The sequence below is a fragment of the Crinia signifera genome, chromosome 19 (assembly GCF_055691185.1).
Source record: "Crinia signifera chromosome 19, ASM5569118v1, whole genome shotgun sequence".
In the NCBI taxonomy this organism is placed as follows: domain Eukaryota; kingdom Metazoa; phylum Chordata; class Amphibia; order Anura; family Myobatrachidae; genus Crinia; species Crinia signifera.
The window spans coordinates 93,742,516-93,763,965 of NC_139226.1; the positions used below are offsets into that span (position 1 = coordinate 93,742,516).

General features: G+C 43.6%; 2 protein-coding genes across 4 annotated transcripts in view; one reads left to right on the forward strand and one right to left on the reverse strand.

Annotated features, from left to right (window-relative positions):
• Positions 1–2,236, reverse strand: part of WRAP73 (WD repeat containing, antisense to TP73) — a 57,947-nt gene extending 55,711 nt beyond the window's left edge. Inside the window, exons 1-2 of one of the 2 annotated variants that reach the window (XM_083162931.1) lie at positions 2,050–2,235; positions 220–372 (exon numbers count right to left, since the gene is read on the reverse strand). In XM_083162931.1, coding sequence (XP_083019057.1) covers positions 220–372; positions 2,050–2,118 — 222 coding nt within the window. In that variant the 5' untranslated portion in view covers positions 2,119–2,235. Of the gene's footprint in view, positions 1–219; positions 373–2,049 lie in introns of both variants that reach the window. The other variant, XM_083162932.1, reaches the window with a different exon arrangement.
• Positions 2,237–11,734: 9,498 nt separating this feature from the next.
• TP73 (tumor protein p73) overlaps positions 11,735–21,450 on the forward strand; it is a 137,171-nt gene continuing 127,455 nt past the window's right edge. The window contains exon 1 of one of the 2 annotated variants that reach the window (XM_083162936.1): positions 11,735–12,077. In XM_083162936.1, coding sequence (XP_083019062.1) covers positions 12,016–12,077 — 62 coding nt within the window. In that variant the 5' untranslated portion in view covers positions 11,735–12,015. The remainder of the gene's footprint in view (positions 12,078–21,450) is intronic. The other variant, XM_083162937.1, reaches the window with a different exon arrangement.

Here is a 21,450-nt window from a genome sequence, read left to right on the forward strand (position 1 = left end):
TCGTTTCCACCTCACTGGTTCCTTTCAGCAAGGTGGAAATGGCGAGTGTGACCGTTGTTGAGCGTCTAAGTCGCTCCATATAATGCTTAAATGCTAGGTTAATGAGAACACATCTGGAAATTACACATTATCACAGAAATAGGCAATCAGTGACTATGCAGTGGAACTACAAGTCCCAGCACACCTACCAATACTTTACAGCATAGTCCGATCACATACCTGTACGATGCCCCTCTTGTACATGGCACACAGGATGAACATGGAATCTGCAGACCACTCAATGTTCTGAATCTGATCCAGGCAGGTGTAGAGCTGGAGAATCTGCAGCGTTCTGACATCGCGGATGACGAGCCGGTACTGCACACAGGAAGCCTGCAGTCACAGGGCAAGTATCAACACAGACCATCTGACATCATGGAACACTAGGCTACATAGACGCTATACTACTGACAGCAACATACTGTATAGTCCAAACCAGATGTAGTCAGGATCCTGACCCTCACAGGGCCGACAGATGCCCAAGGAGAGTATTAGTCAGGATTCTGACCACAGGTTTTTCCATGCAAACCCGTCCAAACAGGTGTAACAGAGGCCAAGAAAATTGGATATACCTGACTGATGAGCCTCAACAATCTTCAATGAATGCAAACCTACTGTATAAAGTCCTCAGAACTTCAGATCTACTTGTAACATCCTTTATTCCACCTTTTAACACTCAGTCACCCTTTCAATTAGCATTTTTGGGTACTTGTGTAGTTTCACAGCGCCACTGCCCCGCGATCTGCATGCAATGCGATTTAGAACACCCCCACTATCCATGTCAGCCCGAAGCGTGGCGAGCGCAGAGCCCCGCGAGGTGACGCGGTATGCGTCCTCCCGACCTGTTCATACCCCCACTATCCACGTTGATGTGAAGTTGATTTTATAAAGTGCCCGAAGTTTGGGAAGCGGACGCAGATTCCTTGAAATATATTATATTGCGCTCGCCATGCTTCGGGCTCGTTTTCTGTGTTATGGATCACTTTGTCTGGTGTATAGAGACCTTTTAATACAGATTTCTTATTTGATCATATGCGATACAATTCCCAGCAGTCTCTCTGACTGTAGCAGAATACTGCAGGATGTATTTAGTACATGTTCCAGTCTGGTAACAGACGGTCATTTGACACCCTGATCACCCGTACTTCAGCTCCCAGCAGTCTCCGCGGATGCAGCAGGAGGCTGGGGTCTGTAGTACAGGTTGCAGTAGCTGTGTGGAGACTGGTTACAAAGGGGTCGTGTGGCACCCTATTATCCTGCACTACAACTCCCAGCATTGTTTCTGGCTGCAGAAATAGGCGTGGGATTGTAGTACAGGTGGCAGTAGCTGTGTGGGGTCTGGTTTCTAAGAGGTCATGTGACACCCTAGTCTACTGCACTACAACTCGCAGCATTGTCTCTGGTTGCAGCTGGGGGCTGTAGTACTGATTGCAGTCGCTGTGTAGACAGAGCCTGGTTACAGAGGGTCATGGGACATCCTAGTCTCCTTTGTTACAACTCCCAGCAGTGTCCCTGGCTACAGCAGTAGGATGGGGACTGTAGTACTGGTGGCAGTACCTGTGTGGTGGTCTGGTTACTAAGAGGTCATGTGACACCCTAGTCTACTGCACTACAACTCCCAGCATTGTCTCTGGCTGCAGTTGGGGGCTGTAGTAGTGGTTGCAGTCGCATGTACTACAACTCCCAGCACTGTATCTGTCTACAACAGTAGGATGGGGACTGTAGTACAGGTGGCAGTACCTGTATGGGGCCTGGTTACTGAGGTGTCATGTGGCAGGCTTATCTCCTGCACTAGAACTCCCAGCAGTGTCCCTGGCTGGGGGCTGTAGTACAGGTGGTAGTAGATGTGTGTGTTGGCTAGCAGGCTGGAAAGGGGTTACCCGAATGGTGAATATCCCTGAGAGACCCTTTAGTAACCCGTGGCTTCAGAACAGGGCACGCTGTGACTTGTAGTGCCACAGGATCTGGTGATAACGCTCTGCGGTCAGTGTCAGCGCCGGGCACACTCACCAGATACTTCCCGCTGGGGGAGAACCTGCACAGCTGCCCGGAGACCTTAAACAGCTCAGAGAAATTCATGGTGTCGCCTCCAGTCAGACCGCAGCCGCCGGCTCCATAATCTGAGAGGTGAGCGGGGCACGTACAGGTCACTGGATGCGGAATGGCGTCGAGGGGGCGTGGTGCTCCCAGGAAGGCGTGCTCTCACTGCTCTGTGCTAATGTCATAGCGAGAACTGCCGAGGCCGCCACCAGTTGGGGCGCGGCTTCGCATGATAAAGAAGGCGACATCATGGGTGGTGGGTAAAGGGGCGTGGTTATAGGGGCAAGCGGTTCAAACACATGCAAGGGGCGGGGTCAAGTTTAGCATTGTTGACAAGGACGCCTGGGATTATTTGACACAGCGGCAGGGGGCGGGGCGGTGAGGCGGGCTAGTGCGGCGGGAAGCAGCGCCCGTCTCAGTCAGTCAGGGGGAGGCGGGAATAGAGGCGGCAGTGCGGGATGTCAGTGTCACCCGCAGCCGTCCCGGGCTCTTTCCCGGTGCCGCCAGCACTGACTGGCATTTGGGACAGCTAATCAGTCCTCTGGTAATTAAGAATATGACAGGGGGATTATAACGCTTCCCCGGCATCTTCCTCTATATCTGCCTGAACATAGTGTACTCAGCATTACATTATACATAACATCCCCAAATGGATCATTCGGTCGACCAAATTAAAGTCTACATGCATTGGGTCGACATGGCGAAGGCCTACAGGGTCAAAAGGTTTACAGAAGCATAGGGTTGACACGAGTTTTTCACAATTTCTTTTTGTCCCAGATGTTGACACAGTAGGTTATGGTATATTAGATCTACAATGTCTACGTTTACAGTCAAAATGTTGACCACTATTGGTCGACAGGGTCAAAAGGTTGACAGAATCAAAAGTTCAACATTCAAAAGGTCGACATGAGTTTTTCATGGATTTTTTTTTGTCTGTCAACATAGGTCGGTATGGACATTGTCTAAGTGTACCGTGTCCCCTCGCATGGCTCGCTACGTTCGCCATGCTTCGGGCACACTATTATTTTCTCCCACCACGCCGTAGTGGATGGTATGGTATGAAATGCCGCCTGTCGGCACGTTAGCAAAACAAAATAAAAAGACCCACATTGACCTTTTTCATGTAGACATATTGACATTTTCACTATGTAGACATCTGCCTGTCGACCTTTTGACCCTATCAACCTTTTGACTGTCGACTTTTCGACCATGTCGATCTTTTGACCATGTCTACCTTTTGACTGTCGACCAATAGTAGGTGACCTTTTGACTGTCGACCTAGACACTGTAGATCTAATGACACAGTCAACATGGACACGAATAAGTGCACTGCGACCTCTCGCATGACTCGCTGCGCTTGCCATGCTTCGGGCACTATTATATTCTTCCACCAGGTCCTAGTGGATGGTAGGGCATGAAATACCATCCGTCAGGACACGTGGGCTCAAAGAAAGAGAATACCCCATGTGGACCTTCTGACTGTCAACCTAATTGTCCCATTGTCGACCTAATGCTTGTGTCGACCTTTTGACCCTGTCGACCTTAGCCATACCAACCTTTTTCATGAGGCGACCTAAGTTAAGCCCTGTCGGCCTTTAATGGTCGATCCAATGCATATGGAACTTAATACTGTCAACCTAAAAACTGTATACCCCCCAAATGTCTGCCGCAGTGGGGCTAGTACAGAGATGGCAGCAGAGAATAAAGGGGTAGATTTATTACTAGGCGATCAGGGGAATCTGCGCTATCCCCGTGCGTTATAGCAGGGGATAGCGCTTCCCCTGATCTATCACACCCGCCGAGCGTTTACTCTAATGCCGGCGGTGTGGGGCAGGAGGCATAGCGCAGGGGCGATATTTTGCACTGTGCCCCTGCCTCCTGCCAGATTTATGAACGGTCAGCATCGCTGACCGTTCCGCCGCCTGCAGCTGTCTACTTTGCCAGCTGCAGGCGGCGATGCCCTATACCTAACAGCAGGGACAGCGCTGTCCCTGCTGCTGACGCTGAGCTGCGCTGGGATCTCGCGAGACTAGCGAGATCCCGCGCATGCGCAGTGAGCCGGCCGGGGGGGGAAGGAGACGGCGCATCAGTATTAACTGATGCGCTGTCTCCAGGAGGGACATCGCCGGAGGGGGGAGTTAGCACTCCCCAACTCCGGCGGCAAGATCTTAATAGATCTTGTCGGTGTCCCCTCCTGCTTCGCCTCGCTAATGAGGCGAAGCAGGAACTGTTATAGCGGCGCGATAGGCGCCGCTATAATAAATCTACCCCAATATATATATATATGTGGAATCCAGGAGACCGGCACTCAGGTCTTAAATAATGAAAGCCACTGTTACTTGCTCCGGTGCCCTCCGACGAGAGGGGATGAGGCCTCAGCGATATATATGCAGGACAATAAGCGGCACTCAGAGACGGGTGTGGTATGTGACTCCGACAGTCGGGATCCCGACAGTCATTATCCCGACATCGAGATCCCGACTGCCCGGAGTCAGACAGCATGGCGAGCGCAAAAAAGCCCCTTGCGGGCACGGTCCTATTCTATTCTCCCTCTATGGGGGTCGTGGAACCCCATGAGGAAAATAGCGGCTGGCCGTCGGGCAAATGACTGTCGGGATCCCGACTGTCGGGAACCCGTCCAGCACCCCTCAGAGACTAGGTAGTGGTGAAGAAGTAAGTATGTTTAATCCATGTGCAAATAGGACTATATGCACATGGATTAAACATCCTCACTTCTTCACCACTACCTAGTCTCGCTTATTGTCCTGCATATATATATATATATATATATATATATATATATATATATACATACATACACACACACACTGTATAATTTTTTTATTTTATTTTCCCCAAAATATTCCAATCTTGTTACGTTCTGTACTTCCCTACACATAACTGCTCCTAATTAGGAGGTGTTTCATTAAAGACACCAGACAATATAAATAGCATAGTATGTGGGTTCTGTTTATGTCACTTTTATTTGAATTACTGAATATTTATGTGACTAGACACATCCCGTTACAGGGACCAGTGATCACATTGCTCCTACACCCTGGAAACTGCAGAGTTCTGAGGCAAAGAAACGCTGTTACGGTCGCCAGAGATAAAACATGCCGCGTTTTCACAATGGAGGCTGGTATTCAATTGCTTGCAATGCTTTTTCGGACGATAAAAACAGCAATATAGCGAAATTTTTAACCGGTTTGTGGGATGAAAAAGGACCAGCCATCCTGTGATTCCAAATGGGATCTGGGTAATTTCCTGATCCCATCTGTTATCATGGCCCCGGCGGCTGATTATCGATGTAGATTATACGTTGGGTGCCTGAGGCTAATTGGATAGCCCCAGGCATTGCCGGATTATCAAATAGGCAGCGGAGACACCGGCCTATGGGCCCTGCGACAACAGATCAAAATAATATTGATTTGATCTTGAAATAAAATTACTATCAGGCTTTCTTATGTAGTTTTCAAAGGACAGATGAATCAACGAAAATTTAACATTAAAGATGCTATAAACAAATTACTGTATTAATGTAATGTACCCAATTTGAAGTACATAAATCATAGTCATCACATTCACAATACAGTTTCCGGTTCGTAGACTGTTGGCTGGTAAAATGAAAAACTTTAATTTGCGAGGGCAGACCTAGATTTTGACTAGCTGGAGTCCTCCATCAGGTTTAATCTGACACTGGCCCCAGACCAATTCATCATCTGAGGTAAATTACTACAGCTAATTGGACACCGGCTTGAGTTGCCTGCTCGTGTTCCTCATATTGCAAGAGTGTGTCAGCACCTCAGAGCGACATGGTTTCCGGGTCGGAATCAAACATTGGTATTGATGTTTATACCTAATTTCTACAGATGTAAGCCGTATATCTAATTATGTAACACATGATGCAGTCTTCATGGATCTTAGAGACAACTGTATCAAATGATCTGGTATCTTCTCATTACCCCTACTACGCACATGACTGAAAAATACCATGGAGTATATTCATCATTGATGACAAGGCCTGATGGGAATTTACCATTCATTATTCGCAGCTAAATCCCCTAAAACACCCCTTTTTCAGGGGTTAGCCGCAAATATTAAGTATACCCCGAATGTACCAGGAGGGATCTCAGCTGGAATCTCCGATCTCTGCTGCATCGCTGCTGGCTGCACCCCCATAGGTTTCTAAAGGGGATGCAAAGCTACTTGATGTATCAACATCGGGCAGCAGTGCTTCACATCCCTGGCCTACCACCATCCCATTGCACTGCGATCAGCAGGGTCAGCTCAGGACATTGCAGGGACGGGTTCCTTTCGGAGCCCCATCCCTGCGAGTGGGGGACAATACATTCAGGCAATAGGATCACATTTTACAATGCGATCCTGGGCATTAATATTCTGCCCAGGATGCATTATAAATGTGATCCTTGATAAATGGGCCCCTTAGACAATATTGCATTGCAACATGAGATTATAATGGAAGTATGTATCATCGGATTATTGAAGTACATTTATTTATATATGCAAAGTCTATCTAATTTATTCATTTCGCACGCAACCAAATAATTGAATGTCCAGATTTATAACCAATGAATATTATTTATGAATGTAAACTGATGAAACTGTATCATGGATTACAAAATATAACAATACAGGTATTTATACATAATAACGATTATTGCTCCAGCATCCTTAAATAAAGCTAACCTCAGTGTTATATAATGTGTATGTGTATTACAGTGCTGGGAGGGGGCGTGGCTTATGAAGAAGCAGCCATTTTGTGATACCAAGTCTTTGTGTCCGCCATTTTAGATACTGCCGCATGGCACACAAAGGAACCTTATCAATCTACAGGCACAAACAGCTGCTTGGTAATCGCACAATAAACTATCTGTACTTTCCTTATAATAACTCGCACATTCAGCAAACACACTTTACCTGCAGCATACACAATTGAATATCATTTAAGCTACAATGTACTTCTCTGTACAGAACACCTAACAGGCCCATACAATCTAAGGACCAATCACATCACTACCACATCACAAGCTATTACACACACACCATCCGAGCATCACGCTATCCACATTTGTTATATATAAGTAGGCTCCATCAGATAGTCTATCCAGACACTCTCACTGGACACCACACAAAAACCAAGAATCCAGACAATAGTGAACTACCCTCACAGCACATGTTCACACATTCTGCCCACACAGTCTCAGCATTTCCACCATGCCCAAACCAGTACAATCACTACAGCTTATCCTTACACAAACCAATCTATACAATCTACCGACTGCTGCCTACTACATAGCCACTGTGAACCACAATACACTCCATGAACTACAGGCTAGCTAAATCATTCACACAGATCACCTTCAACTACAGACAGAAGCTTTCTTTGTCCAAACCATCGGTAAACATACGCTGGGCCTATGCACATGTGTTTATCTGAAGACAACTAAAAAATGGAAGTTAACTATTATTAAACTCTCTAGCATAATCCATATCCGTAACCGGGGTCCTAGTACACAATATATATCGGTCCTACAAGTTTATACATTACTCAAAGCCATGTGTCCAATCTTATCCACTCTTCTCCAGGACTGTTGCACTGCATGTTGACTGGGTCAGGTTCAAAAAGCAACTAACTAAAAGCTGTATTTTTACTCCTCAAGAAAACTTTCTAGGGGGAGGGGTTGATCCTATTGTCTTCCCCTGGTATCACTTAGCTTATGTTTACAGTATCTGATGACTGGCTTAGCTGGATCCTTTTGCACCTTCTATCCATTCAGTCATCTCCTTTCATTAGCCTACAGACACGCCCCTCTGTTACTGTATTTTAAATCTTATGTGAATTTATGATTTGTAATAACATGTGAGTGTAATATGATATGGAATTCTAATAACTGTCATCTGACAGTTATTATAATTTCGCACATTTTGAGTCCAAACATGACATTATGTTATATCTAAAAATATGTAAATTAATATTCGATCTTTTCCTTACTTATGAGATATGAATAATATTTATCTCAGACTATATTAATTTAGTGGGCATGGTCATAATTATGATTATGGAAATTATATGCTGGGAGAAATTAGGTATTGACAGGATACAGGGACTCGGAAAAGAGACAGAACCTTCAATGTGCTCAGTGAGCCTACGGAGGTCCTGGGAATATGCAGTCCTGCCGATAGCACATGTACTGTGGCTATTTCAAAGGGAACCTTTTGGAACTACATTGGCTGTGTGTAACCCAAAGGGCTCCAATCTCTGGAACGCTTTGCATTCCAAAAATTGGTTCATCTGTCAGAATTTCATCTCCCAGTTAAGAGTGATGTCAAGCCTGGCATATTTCAAGTTGATTATGGAATCTTTTCTCATTTTTCTGACAACGGCTACATGGCATGAGGAGACATGGGTGAAGATATTAGTAGCGGCGTGCCTTCACCACACCAGCCCAGCGGTCAGTGTTGGACTGGGGTATAAAGGGCCACGAGGAATGAAGTGGTAGAGGCCCAAGTTTAGGGGTGTGGCCAGCAGCCAAAGAGTCTTGACTAACCATTGGAGAGTGCATGGTCTGCTCAGAATGGAATTACACCCTTTGAAGAAAGTCTGAAAATGTAAAACTAACAGAATAACAGAAATTATACTGGGCATATGGTCAGCAATGAGAAATTCCCATTGAAGACATGGCAACAAAGTAGATTTATTTAAGGCCCATTCTGGTGAAGAGCGGGATCAGCAAACACTCTTCTTCCTGGTGCGGATCCTGGGTGTTTTCGGGGTATATGCCCAAATATTTATTGAGAAATAGATCCCTAAATACCCCTGAATTGAGATCACTGCCTACAAGTAAACATTAATAATGTGATTTTTTTTTTAAATTGCTGTGTTAAATCATTCCATTTCCTAGTTTGCTAATGTATTTTGAAAAGTATTTACTACTTTGGGGTGTATTTACTAAGCAATGGATTTTTAAAACCCATGACAAATGTTGACTGTGCCTGCCATATTTAAAAGAACAATAATAGTAAATTCTAAATCAGATTTATTTTGCATTAAATATATTGTAGCTTTTTTTTTTAATCCGGCTTGAGAAATAAATTAAAAAAGGTTTTGAAAATTCACAGCTCAGTCAATATACCCTTTTTCTTGATTTTGCACGTTAATAGATCTTGAATTCACTGTAGAACACAATTTATTGTACTGTTTGCTACCAAACAAGAAAGATAATGTGTTTATTTAGAGTTTCAACATATTACTATACTATTTTTGTTACCATTTTAAGCAAATAAACACCCACCCCAGCCCTGGACGGACCTGTTATCTGGTCACACAGACATAAATATATTTTTTAAACCCATACCACACAGATCAGCGAAATGTATTTCTGCTAAATCTTGCACTGTTCTACCAGGAAACCAAGTTCCTAGAAAATAATTTTATTCCACATGACAGATTACAGTAAATAATGACCTTTATCTGTAATTCAAACTTGGTCCCATCCTACTTAAAGCACATACAATTATGGTAATAATAATAATAATTATTGTTTAATTGTATGGTGCCACAAGGGTTCTGCAGCGCCTAACAATACATAAAGAGCAAAAAAACAAATAACTAATTACAGTACAAGACAATTCAGGACAGGTACATGGTGAATAAGGATAGTTGCATCAGGGGACAGGACACTGAAGCAATTATCAGGGTGGCAGGTAGATATATATATATATATATATATATATTATTTTCTAAGAAAAGTACAATAATTGTTATACGTAGAATGTAGGCTTCATGTTGTAGTCACCTATCTATACTGTAGATAGATAGATAGATAGATAGTTCTATCTATCCATCCATCATCTATCTATAGCCATGTACACACACATCGATTTGCTTTTGATTCAATGTTAATTTTGATTTTCTATTAGATCTGGCATTAGATCTTTCCATTCGATTTGGCATTAGATCTGTACTTTTGCATTAGATATCGAATTCGATATCGAATTCGATATACATTCATGGTACATTGTACACATACGATTTACTAGATCAAAATCGATATTTCCTTGGCTGCACAGTAGATTTTTCTGTTCGATTTTGTGAAAACAGGAGCGTGCAGCGAATCGAATGTAGATCGAAAGTGACACAAAAACCATTCGATTTCGTTTAGGATTCGATTCAATTTTGCTTCTATAAGCAAAATCGATTGAAAATCGGGAAAAATCGATGCATGTGTACAGGGCTTAAGTATCATCTCACACACACATACACACACGCAGTCTAATTTCCATGCTATTTAAATTATAAATCATTTATTTTTAATTTTTGATCTGGCTCTACACTACATCAATAATATATTGTTTAATTTTAACTTTATGTACATTCTGATATATATATATATATATATATATATATATATATATATATATATATATATATATATATATATATATAGTAAATATCAATAAAAAACCCGAATAATATTTCATATTTCATGGCTGTTTAATAGGTTTTATTTAACCAGCTCATACCTGTCAGAAGTCAATTTTATTGAATAACATATAATTCACAATATTTATATTTTTTTTGTAAATTTGGTATCCTTAATTAGATAAGTAATAAATACCATGGTGATACTGCAAATGGTTAGGGACTAATTTGCAAATTTACCAGGGTGTTATTTTTTATTGATTGTAATAGAAAACTTAATATAATAACTGAATCAAATAAATAAATACTGAATACACAAATAAATAAATACGGAATACATAAACATAAATAAATACGGAATACCTAAAATAAATACCGAATACCTAAAATAAATACTGAATACCTTAAATAAATACCGAATACCTAAAATAAATAAATACTGAATACATCAAATAAATAAGTACCGAATACATAACAATACATAAATAATGAATACATTAAATAAATAAATAAATACTGGCATAATTATATAAATGAAATATAAAATCAGTAGCTGTACATTACACATCTGCTGATTTTGAAGGCATAAAGCTATAATATCTATTAGAAACAAAAGAAAATGTATTGATAGAATACAATACTGATGCGTCTGTTGGCCAGAGTAATTGCGGCACAGATCAAATAAACTCCATTCTATAATTACAGTACCTATACTATTTGAGTCTGATTCACTTATACAGGTTTTTTTTCCATTTAATTTCTATTCACTACGCGGATTTTGTTTTTCTGGTCACGAATATACGGCGGAGTATCCAGCTCAGGGAATAGAACGCCATGGTTCAGCAGGTAGTGATGCCTTCCAGTGGAGAAACGCTGAAAGCGACTTTAGTGCGACTGTCGCCACAGAAACAGTTTGCGCGACTCTAGAAAGTTATATTCCCGTTGCAGCGTTCACTAGGGATTCTTCAGGTTCCCCAAAGCATGCAGGACACTGTAAGTAAGTAAATCATCGCTGTCTGTACCCTGGTCCTGGAGAGCAGTTTGCAGACGGATTGCTGCAGCAGGGCTGGTGCAGAACAGTTGTTGCCCCCCTCTTTGCTTTCCTCTGCCCTCCTACCCTCCCCAAAGTCGTTCCCTTCCCGCCTGGTATGAGATGAGCGGCGCCTAGTGCCCGGTGCCCTCCCCTCTTTTCCTCCTGGCAAACCTGTCACCTCATCCCTAGCCTCAGCCCTGTAATCTGAGCAATCCCACCCACCCCAGTCACCTCCTATTCCCCGCATGTCAGTCTCAGCTACTCTATAACGGCAAGACAGGTGTCACCTGCTAAATGCACGGGCAGGTTATGTAAGGGTTAAAGGGAGCCCTTGCCCACTGCCAACTAGCTGGCACAGGAGCAGCGCTGCCAGACCACAACTAAAGGACTTTATAGGACCAGGAGTGGATTGATCGGACCTCACCTACCCGGCTTCAGACCCAACAAAGCCACGTTCATGCCAGTGATAAAGCAGAGGGCAGTGCAGGGCACCATCAGGGCGGACTGGCATGATATAAGGTAGTGCGTTTGCATGTTTCCGCCTCTGTTCACACTTATGTTTGTCATCGTTAAAGTGTGTTTGCAGATACAGCAGCAGTGCAGCCTGATAGAACTATTATTGTATGATAGGTGTGCTGTAGTAGGGAGAGGTCTGCCCTCACATACAGCACAGTGCATATGACCTATTCCTGTATAATCTGAGTGCCTTTCCCTGGCTGCTGGGGTGAGTAGCAACTGCTTTGCAAGTTCCAATGTACGGTACAGGTTATGTGCAACCATCTATGGGCTGTATACTGTTGGCTGAAATGTTATATCCATGGTGCATAAACTCCTAACAGTATGCACATAGCATTGTGCTTAGTATATGGTGGAACTGGTTGTATAGGCTTCCCATTGTTCTCCGACATTTGCATATCAATTACTGGTTGAATGTTTAGTATACAGTAATCATGATGATCTAATAGACAGCACACTGTATAGGAGATGTGGTTATACAGAAATAAGGGGTTGTTACATGTAGAATTGTTACTTTGTTTTAGTAAGGTTTGTTGTGTTACATTGTTGCTGGTATGTATATATATATATATATATATATATATATATATATATATATATATATATCTCATTAGGATTCTCTGATTAATCAGTTTTGTAGTGATCTATGCATGGGATCCAGTGATAGTTTAGAGATTATTTATTAAATATATATATATATAAAACAATATATATATATATTATATATATATATATATATATATATATATTTAACTGTCTCTTATATGGCACATTATATTCTGTTGTGCTTTACAATAGGAGACAGTGGTACAACAAAGTTGGAGGTCAGTTTGGCCTAGACGGTGTGGGTGCAGGTTGATATTGGGCAATTTCAGCCTTAAATTAACACAACCCTAAAATATATATATTTTTTTCTAAATAACTTCAATGTCATAAATTAATCAAGAAATGTAATTTAACTACATGAATGAGAGCGCTGGGCATGACTAGTAGGGTGCATGGAGGACGAGCTTGGGAGTGTGGATTTATTGGGGTGGCGAAGAGTGGCAGTGATTTTATGTAGCAAAATAGAATAAGTTACATTTATATTGCTTTATAGATAGATAGATAGATAGATAGATAGATAGATATTGTCATCCAGTGTGTACCCAGTTTCTCAGCAGAACTCCATACTGTGTGCTGTCATCTATGTTTGCTCAGCTCACTGACTCCTATCTATTGTTCTGTATAATTCCTGAGGAATTTGCTGTGAGTGCTACAGTTTAATATCTTGACGTTGCTTTCAAACATAACTATTGTGCAGTGACTTACAGTGTGTGACCAGGGATGACAGGCTGAGTTGTGTGGTCTGTCCCACCAGAGACTATGGGATTTATCAAAGCTTGGAGAGAGATAACATTGGGAGAGATAAAGTACCATCCAATTGGCTTCTGTGTTACATTTTACAGGCTGTGCTTTGGCAAATGACAGTTTGGAGCTTGTTGGTTGGTACTTGATCTCTCTGCAGGCTTAGATAAACCCCCCAGCTGCGCTGATTATGTCAGAGTGACTTGTAGCATTTCTCTGTCCTCCATAACTGTAGTCATGTCACGATGGCCTTGCCCAGCACAAGGTGCTTTTATAGTTGTCTGTATTCATCTCTGTTATTTGTTACTATCGGAATATCTCCAGGGAAGTTATCTGACTTATTTAACAAGCACACAGAGATAAGAGGAAAGAGAGCTGCACTGGCATTTATTCAGATCTGATCGCAGTACAAATTTGTTTGGAAAATGGGCAAAACCATGTGCACTGCAGGTGGGGCAGATGTAACATGTGCAGAGAGAGTTAGAGTTGGGGGAGTTATTTTGTTTCTGTGCAGGGTAAATACTGGTTGCATTATTTTTACACTGCAATTTAGATTTCAGTTTCAACACACCGCACCCAAATGTAACTCTCTCTGCATATGTTACATCTGCCCCACCTGCAGTGCACATGGTTTTGACCATCTTCCAAACAAATTTGTACTGCGATCAGATCTGAATAAGGGCCACTGTGTATATGACTAATGGGGCCTACACATGTAGCAATCCCCAGGCATTTACTAAGCGTTCTCACAAGATCGCTGAGAAAATGCCTCTACATCGCTCCGCTGGTACATGGGGTGATAGCAATAGTGATGTGCTGCCCCGTGCGACACTATCGCCCCGGCGACTAGTAACCAGCACATTGGATAAATTTAGTTAATCGCTGGGGTCAAGGAGAACACTGGCCCTGACAGTTCGCTCAGCGGCACTTTGCTGTGCAGCGCTGTGTGCTGAGCGATCTGTGCGTTCTAAGCTTTCTAGCATCGCTCACAATGCTAATTCCCCCGTGTCAACCCGTGTGTAGGGAGCATAAGCAATCATTTACTCTGAGCCCAAAAATTCTCCTGGACATATTTTAGGCAATTAGGGTACTTTTTAAGGGACTTAAGCTGTGTACACACGGGGGCAATAGGGGCTGAAATCGCTGGAAATATGGTCGCAGGCGACCATATTGCCAGTGATGGAAGTGTGCCCCGGTGATAAATCGCCGGGTGTGCGCTCCCGTTTTCTGCCCCATTTTAATCGCTGGTCGCAGGAGCTTGCTCCTGCATCCAGCTAATTACCTCTGCGGCTCCTCCAGCAGAGGTTCCTTTTCATCAGCGACCATCTCTGGTCGCAGATGAAAAGGAGACACTGAGCAATATATTGCTCAGCAATATATTGCAAGCAATATATCTCCCCCCGTGTGTACACACCTTTAGGGGCAGATTTATTAAGCTTGGTGAAGTGATAAAGTGTCTGTTTTTTTATCACCGATCAATCAGCTCCTAACTGTGAAGTTACAGGCTTGGTTTGAAAAATGACAGATAGGAGCTGATTGGCCGGTGATAAAAACCAGACACTTTATCACTTTACCGAGCTTAGTAAACCCACCCCTTAACTCCTTCAGGAGCCTTCAAAATGGGGTTGAGGAACCGTCGGCCCTCCAGCTGTTGTGGAACTACACATCCCAGAATGCCTTGTTACAATTTTGCTATGTGGCCATGCTACAATTGTTGCAGGGCATGCTGGGATGTGTAGTTCCACAACAGCTGGAGGGCTGAAGGTTCCCCCTCCCTGCTTTAAAACAAAGCACTCTATCCATGTTCTGTTCTGTTTCTTAGTTTCTCCCAACATGACTGGGGTGTTAAGGTGAGAATAGAGAATTCGCCTGGAAGTTGGTAAATCTAGGCTACAGGTGCGTACACACTGGGCTGTATAATGAATGATATCGCTCACTTTGACCCACCTGCGCCACATTGTTCATTATCACACCCAGTGTGTACACTCTGCCAGACAAACGATGTGCACTCCTATGGGTCATTGACAATCCCCTGTCATTTGTGCATATACAGACGAAAGAGTGCTTCGTTTATGAGGGCCATGCTGCAGAATTCAGCATGGCCGCTGTTCCCACCCCATCAGCCCACCCCCCTTCAATTGCAGTGTGTATGTACTTGCTGATATTGGTACCCTACCGGGTCCCGGCAGCAATGGCACGGGGCACCAGTGTGTACGGGCAACCAATATCAGCTGTGCATGCAGTCATTGACAATATGTCAAACTGAGCTCATGCACAGGCGACAGACGGATTGGGGGTCGTGAATAACTTGTGGGAGTGCGCATCATTTGTAGCATACACACTGCGCGATATTTTAAACAATGTCGCCTGGAAGGGCCAAAGTGAGCAGTAGCCTTTAAAAAAAATTCGGTAACAGCTGGACAGTCGTCATTTACCAAACATTTAAAAAAAATTTAAACTAAATTTGGAATTCCTGAATTGCACATTACAGTTATCTGGCAGGCCATTGTGAGACTTGTAGTCTCACCTAGCAGAAATAGAACCCAAGGATTCCCTACTTTTGGTTTAGGATATTTGCATACAATTATACATATAAAGTTATAGGAAAAAAAACCCAGCTGGAGTCACGTGCCTGGATGAATTATTTGCCAGTCTTGTAACATTTCACCTCCCAGTGTGTTTAATCCTAATGGGAAGCACTTGGGGCTGGCTGGGAGCAAGTTGCATTGTGTTACTATGGCTGTTTCCATGGCTGCAGGTGTAGCCAACTGAGAGCAGGACGCAGGTGAGGCCAAGCCAAAAGCACGGGATTGCTTTAGCAATGCTAGCCGGAATACAGTATGTGCAAGTACTCCGTCATTTATAGGAGGTTTTATAGATTGTTGTCATTGGAACAAATTATATATATATATATATATATATATATATATATATATATATACATATATATATAACCAGGTAATGAATGGGCACTCAGGGACTCCAAGATGCAGGTGAAAACAGGGACCAAAATATATTCCATCAGTGGTCTCACAAGCGTCAACGTTTCGGGGGCCAGACCCCCGTCGTCAGGACAAGTTGCAGACAAAGTTAAACCTTGTCTGCAACTTGTCCTGACGACGGGGTCCGGCCCCCGAAACGTTGACGATTGGAATAAATTTTGGTCCCTTTTTTCACCTGCATCTTGGAGTCCCTGAGTGCCCATTCATTACCTGGTTATATACTAAGGGCAGTACCACGTTGCTGCCTTCTGTCAGCTGGCACCGGGGCAAGATATTGACAACAGCAGCTCACTTCAGTCCTGAGTGACGGACCTCCCTTCTCTCTATACATATATATATATATTCTTTTACAGCTGGGAGCACAGATGTAGTCATTACTCACTGACTGATTTTAAAAGATCCATGGGTGAACCATCCATCCATCACAATTTGTTGTTGGAGGTCTGAGGTCGGGTGGTTGGGCGGCCAGCAGGTCCGATGCGCATGGGACCGCGCATCGGACCAGAAAGGACATCAAACTGACCCAATTTGGGCATCAGAATCGTCCCAAATCGGCTCAGTGTAGTCAGCCTTTATATTTACCTGCCCTCAAGATGTTATTGGTTTGGGCAGAGATTTTGCCACATTCATATAATGGCATTTCTTTCATTATTTATCTATTTTGAACTTTTTGCTCAAAAGTTAGTAATTGATATAAGGAGTGAAGCTGTAATAAGGTAAATGTCACACTCCGTGCACTTGTGTTTTGTTCAGTCCCTCTACATCACTTAGATCAGTGGTTCTCAAATTCAGTCCTCAAGGTACCCCTACATGGCATGTTTTCCTTATCTTCTGGAGCACAACTGAATTCATAACTAACTGTAATATTTTAAATTATCCACAGGTGGTTGTATTTATTTCTCTTGCAATTCTATCAGGACACCTGGAAAACATGAACTGTTATACCCCTTTCACATAAATCCCGGGAAAGGGGACAGTGTCCCACAAGGGGCAATTGGGGTCCAGCCGGCCTGCCACTGCTCTGCAGGGAATAGATGCTCTGCGCACACTCCCCGCATGCTTCCACAGGGACTTGTAGTTTGTGATGATTTACAAAACTACAACTCTTACTGAATTAGGCCCATTGTCATCTAGTTTAAAAGCGATTTTAAGTGCAGAAGTCAATAAGCAAAAATTCCGGTATTGTATGTGTGCTTTTTATTCTGTATTATTATCGACACGATCAGGTTTACAGAACAGATACAAATCCCAGATAAATCTGGCTTGCGTGATTGTACATTATTGCAGTCTTGGACTATTCAACAGGTTTTGTCATATTCAACAAGTTATACAACTCGCTGCTTATGATAAATGGCCAATCAGCTCCTATTTGTCATGTGTTTTGAAAAAAAGATAGTTGACAACTGATTGGTTGGAGCACCATTCATCACACGCAACTAGTTTTAAAACTTCCTCCTTGATGAATCCGCCCCTTGGTATCTTCAGTTTTGCACTTTGTTCTTCTGCGAATAATGTGCATATAGATATTTCTGTCTGAACTGATGTTGTCATGGTCATCTCACAGGGATGCTGCCAATAGGTAATTAGGTCAACCACTATTGGTTGTCAGGCAAAAGGTCGACACAAGCAATAGGTGGACATGGAACAGGTCAATATGAGTTTTTCACGTTTTTTTTAAAGGTGGATTTTCATACTTTACTATCCAAGTGGGCATAGAGTGAGATTATAATAGTGTGCCCAGCGGAGCGAACCACCATGCCCGAAGCACGGCGGGTGAAGCAGTTCACTAATACAGTGACCATGTCGACTTATGTCGACATAGACACTTAAAAACATAAACACACTCACGTCGGCCCTTTTTAATGTCGACCTATTGCTTGTGTCAACCTTTTGACCATATTTGACCTAATGCATGTCAACCCTGTTCATGTGTCGACCTCTTGTCTGTTGACCAATAGTGGTTGCCGTTATTACTGTCGACCCTATGACCCATACCCCTATCACAGACTGGGATGTTCCCTGTTTTTGTGCTTAGAGGGGGTGATTCCGCCCCGTTCCGATACTGGGGAGTCTGCGCGTACACATGCATGTATTTACGCATGTGCACACCCACATGCAAATGCCTTCAACGAGTATCACACTGACCAAGGTGTTCGCACGGATTGGGTAGGGAGGGTGCGGACACCGTCCCAGAGAAGGGGAACGACCCACGACTTATGGACATCCCCATGAAAACAATCCCCTGGGAATGCAGGCAGGCCGATGACTACATGGTGCGGGCAGCTGACTTCACATGACCTCAGCGCCTGCCCTCTCTTCGGCATTTGGATGGGCGGCTGGTGGTGTTTATTGGCTCGCTAAATAATGAATGTAGGCTGCTTAGCAAGCGGCACTGATTCAGGCCCAGGGTTTCAAGAGTGCTGCAGCACGTTTTCCCCGGGCTTCTGCTGAAGAAGCTGCTTAGCGAACCTTGCTGAATCAGGCCCAGAGCTTCAGGAGTGCTGCAGCACGTTTTTCCCGAGCTTCTGCTGAATAAGCTGCTTAGCGAACCTTGCTGAATCAGGCCCAGAGCTTCAGGAGTGCTGCAGCACGTTTTCCCCGGGCTTCTGCTGAATAAGCTGCATAGCGAGCGGTACTGAATCAGGCCCAGAGCTTCAGGAGTGCTGCAGCACGTTTTCCCCAGGCTACAGCTGAATAAGCTGCTTAGCGAACCGTGCTGAATCAGGCTCAGAGTATCAGAAATGCTGCAGCACGTTTTTCCTGGGCTTCTGCTGAATAAGCTGCATAGCGAGCTGTACTGAATCAGGCCCAGAGCTTCAGGAGTGCTGCAGCACGTTTTCCCTGAGCTTCTGCTGAATAAGCTGCATAGCGAGCGGTACTGAATCAGGCCCAGAGCTTCAGGAGTGCTGCAGCACGTTTTCCCCTGGCTTCTGGTGAATAAGCTGCATAGTGAACGGTACTGAATCAGGCCCAGAGCTTCAGGAGTGCTGCAGCACGTTTTCCCTGGGCTTCTGCTGAATAAGCTGCATAGCGAGCCAGAGGCAGAACTCTGGGAGGCAATGGAGTCATCTGCCGCCGGGCTCCTGCTATCAAGGGGGCACCTCTCCGCCACTGCCAGTTTAAAACCATTAATTGAAAGCCATCAACATCTCTTCTGTGGCTAAGTTCTGAAATATATATATGTGTTCTCTCTCTCTCTGTATATATATACAGTATATAATCTATATTTCATAACAGACTATATACATTTTAAATAATGGTGTGTGTGTGTGTCTGTGGGGGGGGGGGCACAAATATTCATCTTGCCTCTGGGCAACTGGGACAAACTTACGCCACTGTAGCGAGCGGTACTGAATCAGGCCCAGAGCTTCAGGAGTGCTGCAGCACGTTTTCCCTGGGCTTCTGCTGAATAAGCTGCATAGCGAGCGGTACTGAATCAGGCCCAGAGCTTCAGGAGTGCTGCAGCACGTTTTCCCTGGGCTTCTGCTGAATAAGCTGCATAGCGAACGGTACTGAATCAGGCCTAGAGCTTCAGGAGTGCTGCAGCACGTTTTCCCTGGGCTTCTGCTGAATAAGCTGCATAGCGAGCGGTACTGAATCAGGCCCAGAGCTTCAGGAGTGCTGCAGCACGTTTTCCCCAGGCTTCTGCTGAATAAGCTGCTTAAGCTGTTGAGCAGTTCTGTCATCTTTTACCTGTCATGTAAGCCTATTATTCTAGTAAACATGCAAATAGCCATGCCTGGGTCAGGTAGGAATCGGTGATTGTAGGGGACAGTGTTTGCAGATTGATTAAGACAGACTACGACCTACAATAATTCCTACTCTATGAATGCACGCTAATGGTGATTTACTAGAATCCAAGACAAAGGATATCCTACAGCTATTTTGCACAACCTGATTTGCGCGTCAGAATGGCAGTATCTATGGGAGCACAAATGTGCATCTCTCTTGATGCATCACCACCCACATGAAAAAACCATTTAGATTTTCCAGAATAGTTTTCTAAATTAGATAAAAAATTGTTGTGAGGCTACATTTATGGGTGTCCTAATGTGGGAGGAGGCTCTTTGTTATTTATCTGAGCTCAAAACATTTTGAGTGCCAACATTGTGGTGGGAGATAGTCAAAATATCCGCTAAAAATGCTAGCATCACTCACATTTGTTATATAAACTCACATAAAAATGTTGTGTAAAAACAGATTATATTTCATAAAAAAATGTAGCATTACAGGCAGGGCAGGCGACAGGGGGGGTCAAGGGGGAAACCTGTACCAGGCCCCAAGCTTGTTAGGGGCCCCAAGGTTCTGAGGGGCCTGTAAGCATGGCTGCGGCAGCGCAATGCCTAGCAATGGTTTATAAAGGCAGCTGCCTGGATTCCTGTAAGGGTACTTGCCTGGAACCCCCCTCCGATATTAGTGAATATTAATTATGTTTATATTTGTGACAATAAAAAAACACATTCAATATGCGTACTAAAAAAGTTCTGCTCAAGGGGGCAGGGTATTGGGCCCCCCAGGTATATCAGTGTACCGGGCCCCAAGATTTCTGTTGCCAGCCCTGATTACAGGTCATTATGATGAATAGAAATGTTTTCTTGCCAATTTTCACACCTTAAAAAAAATATATATAATAATAATTCAGTTGGCACTTAAAGGGTTAATCTATCTGCCTCTCTGTTTCCATGCTGGCAAATTTGTTCTGCATCAACAAATACTAGCGTTTCCAAAACATGATCCACAGGGCACCCTATGGTCCAGGTTGTAATGCTATCCATGCTTTAGCACAGATGGGGTTAATCACAATAAATTAGGTACTTATTAGGACATCTGTGCTCAAGCAGGGATTTCAGGGACTGGTTGCTGAACGATTTTGGCTTAAAATCGCTCATCAATATATTGCTTAGTGTATCGTTTTCATCAGCGACCAGCGATTTTGGATTAAAATTACAAGCTATTCTGTTTTATTCTGTCTCTACCTCATTTTGACTAGAAATCGCTGGTCGCTGGTGTACAGTGCATTGTGCACC